Raw genomic sequence first — 14,783 nt, 5'->3', positions numbered from 1 at the left:
TGTTCTAGGGTAAGGAAGAAGACTTGCTGAGCTGTGTGCTGAGGATTGTAATGGCTACGTGGCTTTCATTCTTTAAACATCTGAGAAGTCTTTGGAAAGTCCATCTTCATAAAAGTCTTCATGTCCATAAGCGGTATTAGCCCTTCTCACAGGACTGACTTGTGAACATGAACTGAACATTTTTCAGCAGCACTCCCCGTAATTGTGTTAGAATAGGTTCTCTGAAGAGCAGATGTCAAGAAGGAACTACATGTGTCAGAGATTCGTTCAGTGGGAAATGCCCATGAAGGAAGATACAAAGGAATCCTGAGGCTGGAAGAATTATAAGCTTACAATGCAGGTCTGATCTCTGTGCAGGAGGGAGGTAAGAAGGGAAGGAAGGTCTTAGACTTCAGTGCATTTCTAAAAGTTTTGACAAGGCCACAAGGAGTACTTAAGCCAAAGGCACCCATAAGGAAAGTCCACTGTCTCACAAGAATAAGTCTGCATTATTAGTGCTATGTTCATTCACTGGTTGGAAGCCACCCCACAGGAAGTGGAACCCAGGCAGGGCCGTGGACTTGAGCAGTGTGATAGAAGCTGTTTAGTCACATATGCTTCCTGCAATCAGATCTGAGGAGCATATTTTCATGGTCACCACAATTTATTGCATGGTACAGGTGTCCTTCATATTTTGGGAGCAGCAACCCCATAGTTCCTATGGGCCTCTTTTGCTGTGGGTAAACTAGAAGAGGAAGGCCGGTAGAACTTCAACCCCAGTCTGGAACTCCTATCAGAACCACAACTGTTACTCTTTTCCTTCCACTGTCTATTTGGAATTCCTCTCACCCTCAAGGAATCTTGAATCTTGAGGAATCTTATAGCTATCACCACTTTAAATCTTGGTGGCCTACCTGATGAAGCAACCCAATTCTTCATTCCTGAGGAGGTTGAACCCTTGGTAATCATACTCCTATTTGGGGATTGTTTCACATGTACACTCATGCTTATAATGGGGCATGGGCACTAGAAAATGCCTAACTAGATCACCTGGCTTCTCATTTACAAACTCCCCCATATCCATTGTGTAAAAGCAACTGCTTCTTCAATTAGGTCAGTTACTCCTGCCAGGATAGTAACTCTTACCTGTTGGTCCCTAAGCACTGGAGTCCTAAGTAGCCTGAGGGCAGCTATAATTTGTAGTTCAACAGAACCCTTGTTGTATCCTTTGAGGATCAGGACTTCCAACCATTCAGAGACTGTATTTCCTGGGATAGGAAGCAAAAGTCCCCTAGTGGATGATTGAGACTGTAACATATTCCTGATTCTACCTCTTTGTCCCTGGACTCCTGTATCCTACTGGGGACCAAGCACCAGATAGAGATCTAATTTAATGCAAATACAGCATCCTAAAGGATGGCCACTTTTTTGTGTGGAGTGCTGCCTCTGAGCTGCCTTTTCAGCTGTGTTTTTAGAAGACTGCCCCAGAATTGAGTCTAACTGCTTCTGATAAGTGAAGTAATGTTAATGCTTCCAGTGAATCCCATAGTCATGATCCCTATGCTGCATATCCTATGGTGAAGAATGTCTACTCTTCTGTTACTGTGTAATGTGGGATCTCTTTCCCATAAGTCATTCAGGAAGCCTTCAAAGTAGTGCTGGCTGAGGCTTTCGTAGACAAGAAAGGAAAATCCACACCCAGGATAAGTACATATCACTGGCAGTACAGACCTTCAAAGTAGTTGACTTACCAAGGGGTCTCCTTGAATAATAGTATTATGTCTAGGTTTCAGCATTGAACTCCATGCTCAGTAGGAATCTACTTGGTTGAGCTCACACAGTCTCCTTTGCTGTCACTGATGCTACTCTAATAACCCATCACACCAGTCCTGAGATGACCACTGAATGTCAACCAGCAGAATTGCCTCAGTGGCTTAGTTCAGAGCCTTTTCTGGTGTACATTTTACACAGATACAAAACTCCTCAACTTGAACCCAACCCCCATCCTTCTCTCAGACCTCTTTACCTTAAATCTCCTGTCTCTTACTTTGTAGGCCCCTGCCCAAGGACTTAGAGATGACTCTTGGACCACTTTACTTTTCACAGAGCATGAATGACCAGTCGTACCACTTGAAATTCTGCCAACTAGGAAACTTTGATTCTCCACTCTTTCAAAGTCTCAAGGCCACCTCTGTATGTAACTATAATGCATCTGCCATCCATTTTAGGTCATGCCTTCCCAACCCATAAAACATAAACCAGTCTCTGGCTTCTTCTTTCTTTTGGTGTAACAGACCGCTTCATATGGCCATTTATGTGATCTGCAGGAGAACTACTGCAAATGCTCTGGATGACCTGACTCTGGAATTCCTGCTCATGCTTCTGCCCTCTGATCTTCCTAGATTTGATCGTGGATGAACCATTTCCATCTCTCAATGCTGCTGGACCTGTCTAATTTTGACTTAGGTCTGATACATCCAACTCCTAATGGGCAGTTCTGGATGCGTGATCACTTGTCCCATGGCCAAATGTTCTGTCTCTACCAGGGTCTAACAAAATGCCAGGAGTTATCAAGTTATACAGTTTTCTGCTCTAAGTGACACAGCCTAACTTAAATACTAGGGCATGTATAAGAATTCCATAAGCTACATGCTGTTTCTTTCCCCATTACTGATACCTCTAACACTTGAGTGTATTAGTTCCTATGACCTATGTGTCATTGATGTTTGGCACCACAGCCTGAACCTGCGATAGAGCCTTTTCCTGCTCTGGGCCCACTCAAAGCTGGAAGGCTTCCATGTCCTCTGGTACAGAATTCCTAAGTGAGGAATACATTATCTCCAGAATCAAATGTAGCCTACCATGCATTGTTTTCTCCTTGTATAGAATTTGCAAGATGAAGATCTTCACTTTAGAAACATTTCTTTACCATTGGACCCCTGGAAACCTTCACTGAAATGCTAGGCTACTGACTATTCTCAGTATTTGTCTCTTCCTCTGGAGCATATGTGTCTAAGGCTTTCACAGTCCACTTCTTGTGTATTTTGCCCAATCAACCTGTCACTGGTAGATCATTGCGATATTCTGTGGGAGGTCTAGTCCTTTTAGGATTATATTATGGTATAAAAAGAGTTAACATGGGCGCCTAGGTGGCTCGGTTGGTTAAGCGTCTGACTTCGGCTCAGGTCATGATCTCACGGTCCGTGAGTTCAAGCCCCGTGTCGGGCTCTGTGCTGACAGCTCAGAGCCTGGAGCCTGTTTCAGATTCTGTCTCCCTCTCTCTCTGCCCCTCCCCTGTTCATGCTCTGTCTCTCTGTCTCAAAAATAAACGTTAAAAAAAATTAAAAAAAAAAAAGTTAACATGCCCCTGAGGGAAGCTGAGTACTATTGCCTATCCCATGTGAATGGAAACTTCTCAGTCCTCTTGAAATTGGAATAAACAATACATCTGCCCGGTTGCTAAATTCTCTATCATGGATCTGAGTAGCATTTTTTTAACTTTGGAGAGAAATTTTGGAGACTTCTATCTGGCCTTCCCCACTGTGCTACCTCTTCCCTCACAGACCAGGTATGCCATATGGTAGTTATTCCAACTCTAATAGTTCTTCAGCCACTTAGTGACTGATTAGAAGTGACCACTGGGTAAGTTCGTGAAATCAGGACACACTGAGAACTGGACTTTCTCTAAGACCCCTTACTGACTGGATTCTACTACCTAGAGCAGAGCCCCAACTCCAGTAGAGGGACCATGATTGTTCTTTGAGTTTATCAGTATCAGTCTTCAATGTCTAGGTATTCTCTTCCTAGTGTAAAATTACCTAAATGACCATAGTTCTCTTTAGAGAAGAGTTCAGGGAATCATGGTATAGAACTGAGGTTTTTTGAGTCCTTCCCCTTAGGGATCCAGGTACCTCTTGGGTTAATGAGTCCTAGATCTTGAAAATTAGTACAGGTCTGGAAACTGAGCAAGAGATTGACTATTGCAATGACCATCCCTAGTCTCATATCCATTGTACTTTGTTTTTCTAGATGGTAAGCCAGAGCCTTGCTGGCTACCCACCTGTTTCAGCCCTTGGGGCCAAAAACACTAAAACAGCTCCACAATCCCCTGGAGCAAAGCCCCTTTGACTTTACCAGTTCTTAAAGTACTTTCAGCCTTCTGACTTGTGGTCAAATGCTTCCATTTGGTCTCAATTTCTCCATTATCCCCACTGATCATCATGAGCCCACAACTAGAACTACCTTTGCTGTCATCAGACCTAGTGAGAGCCACCATTGAACTTCTCAGTGGTACTGGTGCCTGTATCACCAGTTATGATGGTTTTGGATGTTGTGTCTTGTGTTCAACTGAACATAATTTTCTGATGGGTCTTCTGTCATTACATAACAACCTGTTACAATATGATTACCTACATCTTTATTTTTACCTTTCAGGACAACCTAAGCATTTTCACTTTGCTTCTCATTAGCCATTGTTTTCAGGCTTAAAGGAGCCACTCTAACAGGGAGTTTGCACAATCTCCTAGGGTCTTCGCAAGGGTAATAAATCCCACATGCCAAGAAAGTGCCTCCAGGTTGAATTTTTTTTTCATCTAGTCTTAATATTACATATTTACATCCTATTCCTCCTGATCAAATACTCCCCAAACCATTCCCACAGGTACTCATGTCAGTATGTGCTAGCTAATTCTGAGAACCTGGGCCCTGCCTCCCCCAGAAAGGGAGGGTATACTACCCTTTAACCCTGGTTATCAGCACAGTAGCCAGGAAGAGAGGTGAGGATGGCTCTGGAGAAGAACACCTGTTGCCTCACAGAAGCCACCCCTTACTAAGGAAATGTGGGTCACCTCAAAGTCCAAGCATTTGGAGTAGCTATAGGGCCACTATACCCAAAGGTAGGCATCCATAGGTTCCCATGCCATGTTTTAGTGTCCCAGGTTTTCCAAAATAGAACCCTGACCTTCTCTGGCTGAGCATTCAAACACTGAGTGCTCTATGCCTCTAACAACGGTCTTTGGCCTGTCACTTAGCTGTATTATTGCAGCAGATAAGAATATTTTTGTAAGTAAGCAGATGCTCAGGCTCTCATGCATAACCATTAACTGCTTGTTAATAGCTCTCAATCTTACCATCCTTCTGCAAGGCATCAGTGTAATTTAGAAAAACAAAATCCATGACTTTATAGACTGTACCCTCCCCCACATTTCTCAAATGTTTGTATCCTCACACTTGCAACAGTGTTTCCCCCCTACTGGGATATCTTCTTAATTCCCCACTAGTGAAATCTTTAGCAATTGAGTCACCATCTTGTGTGAAGGACTACCTATGCCCTACCCACTAAGGTGGCATCGTCCTCCTCCGCCAGGCAGTTAGTGAGCCAGCCAGATGTCCACTTTACATTCTGCTTGTTCTGACCACTCTTGGTCCTCTAAGAAGCAGACCACAAGATGGGATTAGACTTACTGGAAGCTATGCCTATGAGAGAAATGCAGAGGGAGCTAAATGCTGGGCAAGCTATCCGCTCACAATGCCAGTCTGACCTCTGTAAAGTATTGAAAGAGGTTAAGGAAGGAAAGGTCTCAGACTTCATTGGCCTTGCCGAAGCTTTTAGAAGTACAGTGAGGAGTCCCATAGCCATAGTTACCTGTCACAAGTATTCTGTCCTGCAGGAATGGGCCTACCCTCCAGCCCTATAATGCCTAGCCATTGGCTAGGAGCTGCTTGTGGAAAATGTGACCTCAGCGGAACATGGTGATGGATTTTTAGATGGCAACAGCTAAGGCTGACAGTCAACCACACTCCTACCACAGGAGATGGGGGAGGCATATTTGAAGGTTGCCACAACAATCTCCATGCTTTGTTGTATGCTCTATAAAACCCCTTAGTCTTTTCTGCTTAGGTAGCAAACCGAATGCCTCTTGGCTACATCCAGGTTTCACAATACTAAAATACATAAGAGTTGAGGGATTGATATTCCATAGCTACTCTGCAAAAAGCAAATTCATGTGCTAGGCTGAACTCCAAATGAAGAGTGCCATAAATTGGGTTCAAGTTTATACCTAAGTCCCTTGAGCATATTCTCCCTCAGAAAATATAAATGCTATGCACTGAAGGAGAATAACAAGGTTTCTAACCTCTCTCCAGTTTTTAACCTGGTAGTTAAATGCTAAAGCTTCAGACCTTTTCTCCAGGCCATGTCCTTGTCCTTGCCTTTTCCCACACTCCTCCACAAAGAGGAGTTCACCTGAGATCCGGTGAACACATACTTGACATTAATTCCAAACCCCTTCCCTTGGTCCCCAACCATGGTGGGGGTAAGCAAAATAGGACTTTGCTTATGAAGACTATTTGACTCTTCCCAAACTCAGACCTAAGGTTCAGGAAAGCTAAACCATGATGGAACTATATGGGATAGAATAGGCTAAAAGTTAGAGATTTCGGGGAAATGTGAATATAATCAGAACCCTAAATGAACACATTCTAGATATCCCAATAGTCAGAATCAGAAATCATTTATTCTGGTTGTTGTATAGTGATCTTTCATTTGCACTTGACTACTTCCCTTCATACTAAGGTCTGTGATCATTTGTTGTATACCTAAAGCTCAATAGACTCAACATCTTCCTGCCTGGTTATAGTTAAGGGTTTGTAATCCAACTTTGAGTTGCATCCAGTTCTACCCTTAGAAGGGAAACTGATCTGTGCATTCGCAGTTGGGACTGACTATAGTGTCAGCTGTGTAAGAGACATTAAATATGCAACCATTCAGACCTTTATTAAAAAAGCTTTTCATCTTTTCCACAGCTGAGTAAAATGAGGGTCATAAGGACTAGAGGCTTTGGAATTCTAAACCACTGAATTCCATGCGGCATCTGGCTGGCTCAGTCGAGTGTTGGACTTGATTTTTGGCTCAGGTCATAATATCAGGGTCATGGGATCAGGCCTAGATCCCCCTGTTGGCTCAGCACTAAGTATGGAGCCAGCTTGAGATTCTCTCCCCCTCCCTCTGCTCCTCATGCTCACTCATGAATGCTCACTCTCTCTCAAATTTAACTGCTGAATTTTTTTTTTTTTTTTACCTCCTATAAACTGAGTCACCTTGGGCAATTCTTCTGTCACTTCTGGGAATATCCATTTCTCATGTGCAAAGCAGGGACAGTAACTGCCTACAAACTGTGGTTAAGAATCACATTAGTAACTTTCAACAGCAGCTACTTAACTAGCAAAGTGTTTTATAGTCCCTTTCTAGATATTGAACTAATACTTGAAGGTAAAGTCAATGTTCCTAGAAATGCTAGAACTCCTAACTTCACCTTATTTTGTGATCAATTCAAAAAGACCATATGTAGTGAGGGATCCTACAGATGTACCCAGGGAGAGCTACTGCAAGGAGTAGAGGTTCTCCTCTTCATGGAGCCCTCACACGCTTCAGGCTACTTGACAGGAATGGGTCTGCAGGAGAAGTACGAAGGTCATGTTGAAACCTGATCATCTTGTCCACTGCCCTTCATTAAGCTGATCTTTTTTTAACAGGCCATGTTCTTCTAGAACACTCCATGCTTTCTTAGTACAAGCAATTTTAGCATCTTGGCTTAAAGGCTTAAATCAAAATTGCTTTTCCTGTTGTTAAGTCCACATGAATAAAATGACTTTTTTTTTTTTTTTTTTTTTTTTTTTTTTTTTTTTTTAGAATTGAAGCAGGCACAGAAAAAAGTAGTACCTATTATATAACATTCTAAACTCCAAAGCATTGGATCTAGGCATCTTAGAAGCTCTGCATGCAACTGATAAAGCAAGGGTATTCTATCCTATTTCCAATGTGTAAAATGTGAACAGTACTAACTACCTCACAAGTTAGCGTTCATTCAGCACTTAATTCTTATAAATATCCTAACTATTTGTATTACTGAGGTCATCATAATTTCACCTTTACAGCTCAAATACCCTTTAGTCATTAAAATAAACATAAATAGAACTTAAAGCTGTACATTCTTAACATTCCTTTGGAATCACAAAAACTGGAGAACACTGGGCCTAACCTCTCAGACGGCTTGAAGCTCCCATTTGCCAAGCTGCCCACCATATTTAAATACCTTCTCCATATGTTTGAGAGGGAAGGAAGTAATGGTCACTTGAACTTAGTTTCTGTCTTCAGCATTTGGAGAATCCGCTCCCGGATCTGCTTGGTGCAGACAGCGTAAACAATGGGATTAAGGATTGGAGGAATGAGGAGGTAGAAGTTAGCCAGTAGAGTGTGGACTGGAGGAGGTACCTGGTGACCAAATCGGTGAATGAGAGAAGAAACCACAATAGGAACATAAAAGATCAGAATGGCACAGTTGTGAGAACCACGTGTCCCCAGGGTTTTAAGTCGGGCTTCAGGTGTGGCTAGCCCCATCACAGCCCGGAAAATCATCACATAAGAGACAGAAATAGCCATGGAATCCAAGATTAGGACCAAAAAACCAATGCTTAGCCCATAGACATTGTTGACCCTGCTGTCACCACATGCCAAGGTGACCACAGCCATGTGCTCACAGTAAGAGTGTGAGATGACATGAGCCTTGTAAAGGGGCAGCCGTAGGCGGATCATCAAAGGCAGAGGTCCGATGTAGAGTACCCCCCGAAAGAGGGCAGCCAGCCCCAACCATCCCACCATAGCATGAGTGAGCACTGTGGTATGATGTAGCGGGTTGCAAATGGCTACGTAGCGGTCCAAAGCCATGGCAAGGAAGATGCCTGACTCAACTGTGGCAAAGCAGTGGATGAGGAACATTTGGGCCAAGCAGGCATCCAGGCCAATATCACCAGCACCAAACCAGAAGATTCCCAGTAGTTTGGGCATAGTAGAAGTGGATAGAACCAGGTCAACAACCGCCAACATACACAGGAAGAAGTACATGGGCTGGTGCAGGCTATTCTCCACCTTTACTACAGCCAGAATGGTGATGTTCCCCACCACAGCAACCAGGTACATGGAGCCAAAGGGGATGGAAAGCCAGAGATGCAGGGACTCCAGCCCTGGGATGCCGGCAAGCTGGAAGTAGCTGGGTACTGAGCAGGAATTTTGAAAAGTGAGCATGATTCATAAATGAACCTTCTCACTCATGCCCCAAAATGCAGTAGAAACTTTTTCTAGAAATATTTTATTAAATCCTATAATAAAGAATAGAATCATTGGTAAGATGCTATAAACTTCTTAAAAGAAATCATGGAACAATATCATAGTGTAAGTGTCATATTATTACGGTCACAAAATTTTACCTGACAAAAATTTTCCAAGCACAAGCCAAATACATATTTGAATGTAAGAGTATCTCTGTATAATAGGACTCCCAAGGAGCAATGTTCTTGCATCAATCATTGAAATGACCTAAGGCAGACCAGTACCTATTTAGTCCTTTAAAGGTAAACTATACAGTATCTCTCAGTATTCTATTAGGTCTCAAAATGAGAGCTTCTTGAAAAGACATTGATAGACCCCCAGGACTGCTAGGCTCTGTGGTAAATCAAAGGTTAAGCTTGAGGCCAACACTTGCTGTTGGATGATCTGAAACCTTTAATCTACAGGCCAAAAATCACTAAGACATGGACCGGTGAAGAAAAGGGACCTTGAAGGATAGAAACAAAGCAATTCCTGAAAAGCAAAAGCTGCTGAATGTAACTCAGTTTGTCTGCCGAGAGGCAGATCCTTGCAAGGGCCCTCTCCTTTTATGGAGGCTAGATAGAGGATAAGGCTCCAGAAGCAGAGCATTCTCCCCATTAGGGAAGAAGACCCATTCAGCTCTGAGTGGCATGAAGCCTAGAGGACAAGTATTTGGCCAAAGAAGAAATGTCCTACTTGGAGTTCAGGACAACTGGCTAAAGGGATATTTGTATTTTGAGAAAAGACCTAGAAGCAATTTTGTGTGGGTTTTTCTTCAGGGTCTAAAGGATTATACCAGAATGTTTCCTATCTATACTAGAGGAATGTCAAGGAAGGAGAAAAACATATAAGCTTTGTCTCCTACATCTTGAACCTTGTTGGGTTGACTATAGCAGATAGTTAATAGTCTGGGCTTTGGAATTTTCCAGATCTGGTTTCAGATCCTGGCAGTAGGAGCTGAGGCAAGTTTACATACATATCCTATCATATATCATATCATATCATATATAATTGACTTCAACTGACAACAAACTTAAACACTTGTAGCCTAGAGGAGGCATGAGGATTAAACAAGAATGCAATGTCTGACACATTAACAGTAAGCATTAGCTCTTCGCAGTTGAGAATATTGGATATATTTTTGGTCTTGAAATATTAAAGTTCAAAAAACCTTGGAATGCCTCTCTAGGGAGCCGTGGTACTGTGAGGATGACCACCATAGTAATGACTTGATCCCACAGAATTCCTCTCGATGAGCTGGGTTTCCTCTCCATCTCAAGGTTCTCCTATATCACTACAAATGGGAACAGTGTTGGCAGTAGCAGTAAAAAGGCTGAATCATTGAGGCTGGGGGAAAAAAAAGAGCATAGGAACCAGCCTGTGATTGATGTGACCAGGTGAAGTCAGGCAAGGGGAGCCTGTCTTGGTTTTTTCACCCTGTGTGCTGGTTATTTTCCATTTGTCCCTCTGAAGCCCTGTCCTAGGTCCCTATAAGCTGGAGTTTATAGGGCTGCATTACTCAGATTCCCTTCTCTTCTGTCTTCTAGAGGAGTTCAGCCAATATGAGGCACCAACAAGAGGTAAGAAAAGGAGACTGGAGATCAGGAACATGTTCTCCAGTTCCCTTCCTGCCACACACATATGGCCTTGCCATGGTTTTCTACCAAAGGCAACAGCTCTAAAAAGTGACCCCTCTTGTTTTCTGGCAACAGCATCTTCCCTTATGTGGTCAGGCCTGAGTAGGATAATAATGTGCAAGGTTGGTTCTGGTGCTTTACCATCCCCTTGTCAGTTTCCTTAACCCTTTCCAGGCCTCTGTAGATAATCTCTTCAACTGCCACTTTCACCAGGCCACTGGTTTGGATGGGTCACACCAGATCCCAATACTATACAATCTTCACTCAGTACTGTCTTTGAGAAGTTGTCTGCTTCCTTAGCAGGACATGTAATCTGAAAGTTGACAACTTTACAGAACTAGTTCTACAGGAAAATGAATGGCATTCAGGGCTAAATGACCTTTACCAGGACTTCTAGACTTAAGAGGGGACTTGTCTACTTCACCCTTGCATCTAATCAACTGGCTTTAATAACCTGATGCTGTACTAAGCAAAGGTGTAATCACATAGAGAATCTTTATTCCAGAAAAGGAAGAACGCTTGAATGGAAAAATCAACAGGACTTGTCAATGAACTTGTTTTCTATCCCCATGCTCCTCCTCCCTCAGCAGTTACCCTCCTATTTTAGTGAAGAGGTTTCAGCAGTCTTTTTTTTTTTTTTTTCTTTTGATGCCATTTGAGTCTCATCAATACTGCCTCACAACCTGGGGAATCATTTCCTTCGGAGTTTGGGCAGAGAAGTCCTGTTGTTGGAAGATCTCACAGCCCAAGTTACATACAAAGCTAAGTATAACTAGGGACTTCTAGACATCAGAAGTGATTTCTCTTGAAATCCAGCACACCTGTACTACATCAGACCTTACTAGAGCCAAGCCAAATGTCTTCAATCCCCTGGAATGGCCTCAAGCCCTGAAGAAGGCAGATTTTATTTGTATCCTTTCTCTTTGCTCCCCTATACCTGACAACATACAGAGCTCTTTTTCCCAATGACCATTTCCTCTCCATGTTTTCCTCTTCCTATTCATCTCCAGAAACCCCTCATAAAACTGAAAAGGGTACCCATGACTGGAGAGATGCACTTCCATTGTTAAATGGGACTGGGCTGAGTCTTGGTTAACTTTGCTGACTGCCCCATTCCCATCCTTCCCTAAGATCCTAACATTCCTTAACATAGGTCTCCCTAGTCAAACAGCCTTCACACTTCAAACACAATAGAAGGGGAGGCTACTGAAGCTCCTGCTCAGAGTTGCCATGAGGATATAAGGAGTCAGGCCAACCTGCCACCTGAGCTCTATCCAAATACATCTGCCAACACCAACCAGATTTTTTACCATTCTTAACCCTACCCACTACCTTCCAACAAGGCTGAATTTTTCTACTTTCTAACTATATCATGTTCTTTTGCCTCCAATAATTACCCATGTTCTTGGTGTTGGGATGGCATTCCTCTTCACCTAGCCAATCCTTACATATGCACCTTTCCATAACTTAGATGTCACCTTAAATCGCTCCAACCCTGTCTGTGCTCAGTGCCTGTCTTTGTACTATACACACACAGTGCTCTGAATTGCCTACTTACATGGATGATCCCTCAAACAATCTAAGTTTCATAAGAATAAGGAGCATTCCTATCTTCTCTAGTATAATCCCTGGGGTAACACAATGCCTAGCTATGTTGAATGAGAATAACCTATTGCGTATTGAAAACATTGGCAGGTGTCTTGGAGTGTTTTGGATTGCCATTAGCAATCTAGAGGGCCTCTTCAGACTCCTTGAATCTGTAAGGAAGCATGAGCTCTGTATGGATTCCACACTTCAAGTCCCTTCCCAAGAGAATTCCTTCCCTCTGAGTGTTGTCTTGGAGACTTACACAGGAGCACAGTCAGAAGAATGCCCAAGGGTCCCAAGTCTGTTCATCCTAATAGTCTTGGAACCCCTCCTGATGACCTCTGTTCCTTTTCTAGATTCCCCTTTTATACAATGCTCTTACCTCTGCTGGGTAGTGTCAGCAAGAGCCTAGGGCTCTGCAAATGCCACTGAGGCCTGGCACTTATAAGCATTCTGTTCAGGGGTTGAGGGAATTCTATCTGGACTTGTTAACCTTCCCACTTCCCTTAGTAAAGAAGGAAAATAACAGGCTTTGTCCCAGAAGAGTGAACACAAAATCTAACCTTAAGCATAGCTATCCCTATTATGTCAGGCTTGGTCCAGAGAGGTCTCAGGAGAACAGACAGACTCTCTAATTGAGTCATGATTACTTGGGTGTCCAAGTCCTGCTCTTGCTGGTTGTATCTGGCCTCCCTGGAGTCTGTAGCTATTCTAAGGGCACCAGTAGAAATAGAAATCATAAAAGCTTTTATAGGAAAAGGATGAAGAATCTCCTTGTAATTAGAGTTCAGCATGGTTGTAAATATCTAATGAAGTTTTGATATTCTGAAAGTATTTGGAGGTGATAATAGTGTCTCTAAACTTTAAGACAAACCAAAAAATTGAAAAGACAAACCAATGACTATTCCCTAAAAACCATATACTGTGGACTCCCCCCTCCCCCCCCACCCCACTCTGGTTCACATTATTGAGGAATGGATCCCATGGACTTGGAGGTAGAGCAGTGCATCTCCTTTATGTCTTTCTGAAACTACCCTTTCCAACCTAACATCCCATTCCCATTCCTCAGAAAGGAGAGAAGCCAAACTGAGAAAGTGGTTTATCTCTTGGTGTTGCTTTTTGTTTGTTTTGGGTGTGGGGCATAGAGAGGGAGAGAGAATCCTAAGCCTGCTCTGAACTCTTAGGGCAGAACCCAATGTGGGGCTCAAACCCACAAACCTTGAGATCATGACCTGAACCAAAACCAAGAGTATGTCGCCCAACCAACTAAGCCACCCAGGCACCCATCTTGGTGTATAATAATGGGATGCTTATGTGTTGGTGGGTATCATGATTTAGGACTGTGGCAAGACATGGACTTGGAAGCTCCAAAGGCTTGAGTTTGCAAGCTAGTTCAGTCATAATACCCACTGTGTGACCTTGAACAAGGTTTTTTTTGTTTTTTTCCTTAGTGTAAAGTAGGAATAATCATCTCTGGGTAGCTTTCATAATTGAGATACTGTGTATGAAGAGGCTTGTAAGAAAACCTATCAGGCACTTAATAAACAGCATTGTTAGAACTACTATAATTTTTGTGTCTTTCAGAAGCATTAGCTCTCATCAGCCTAGGAGACCTCCTGTCTCCTTTGGACCAGGAACCAACATGGTCAGAACAGGGGTTAATGCAGTAGAATCAATACATGAAGGCTCTCATTTTTACTCCCCTTCCAGAGTATCTTATTTTCCAACACCTCAGGAAAATCTGGGAACTCTAGAACCTTGCTACCTCCTTCCCAACCTTAAGTTTATATTCTATGTAAAACTGCTTGTAGCTGCAGGGTAATTCCTTGCTTTTGTGCTTGTGCACATGTTATACCCTCTGCCAAGTAAAGTAGGAATGTCATCCCAGATATAAATCTATATCTAGCTTTTGAAACTTGGTTCAGTAAATACCACATCCAATTGAACTCCTCCTTTAAATTTAGAATTTAGTAGGTTGGCTATGATTCGTATTCATATCTTGCATGATACACTGATTTATTGACTATAATTTCTAAGTATCAATTGAATCATGTTAAAGGTTATAAGGCCTCTTTAATAATTTGACTTTATGGACCAACTCAAGACCACCTTTTTCAACTGATAGAGAAGTATGCATATGAGCTGTGTAAAAGAACATTAAAGATACTAACGTTCCCCATAGGATATCTTAAATCTGTATTAAATGGGAGTCAGAAGTCTATTCAGCCTTGGAAGCAGAGATGAATCCGAAATAAACATGGTCCATACACATTCTAGCACTGTCCAGGAGAGGGCATCCTGGCCCAAGGATGAGAGACCATGACAGCTCCACAACACAAAGGAAAACCTCAAGCTTCATGTTAAACATGTTAATCCTATGTTTGAATGTGTTGATTCAGCCTTGCCTTCATCCAATCAGCCCTGTCTTACAACAT

At 42.6% G+C, this 14,783-nt stretch overlaps 1 protein-coding gene across 1 annotated transcript; it reads right to left on the bottom strand.

Annotated features, from left to right (window-relative positions):
• Nucleotides 1–8,107: 8,107 nt before the first annotated feature.
• Nucleotides 8,108–9,061, bottom strand: LOC115524468 (olfactory receptor 52M1-like). The gene has a single exon (XM_030330783.1). The coding sequence runs from the start codon at nt 9,059–9,061 to the stop codon at nt 8,108–8,110; it is 954 nt and encodes a 317-aa protein (XP_030186643.1).
• Between the last annotated feature and the right edge of the window lie 5,722 nt (nt 9,062–14,783).

The sequence above is a fragment of the Lynx canadensis genome, chromosome D1, assembly GCF_007474595.2.
Source record: "Lynx canadensis isolate LIC74 chromosome D1, mLynCan4.pri.v2, whole genome shotgun sequence".
Classification (NCBI taxonomy): domain Eukaryota; kingdom Metazoa; phylum Chordata; class Mammalia; order Carnivora; family Felidae; genus Lynx; species Lynx canadensis.
Note: the sequence above shows the minus strand (reverse complement) of the source record. Positions and strands in the feature narration are given on the sequence as shown.

Excerpts from the sequence above, each read along its gene's own strand:
- LOC115524468 (XM_030330783.1), bottom strand. The coding sequence starts at position 9,061 with ATGCTCACTTTTCAAAATTCCTGCTCAGTACCCAGCTACTTCCAGCTT.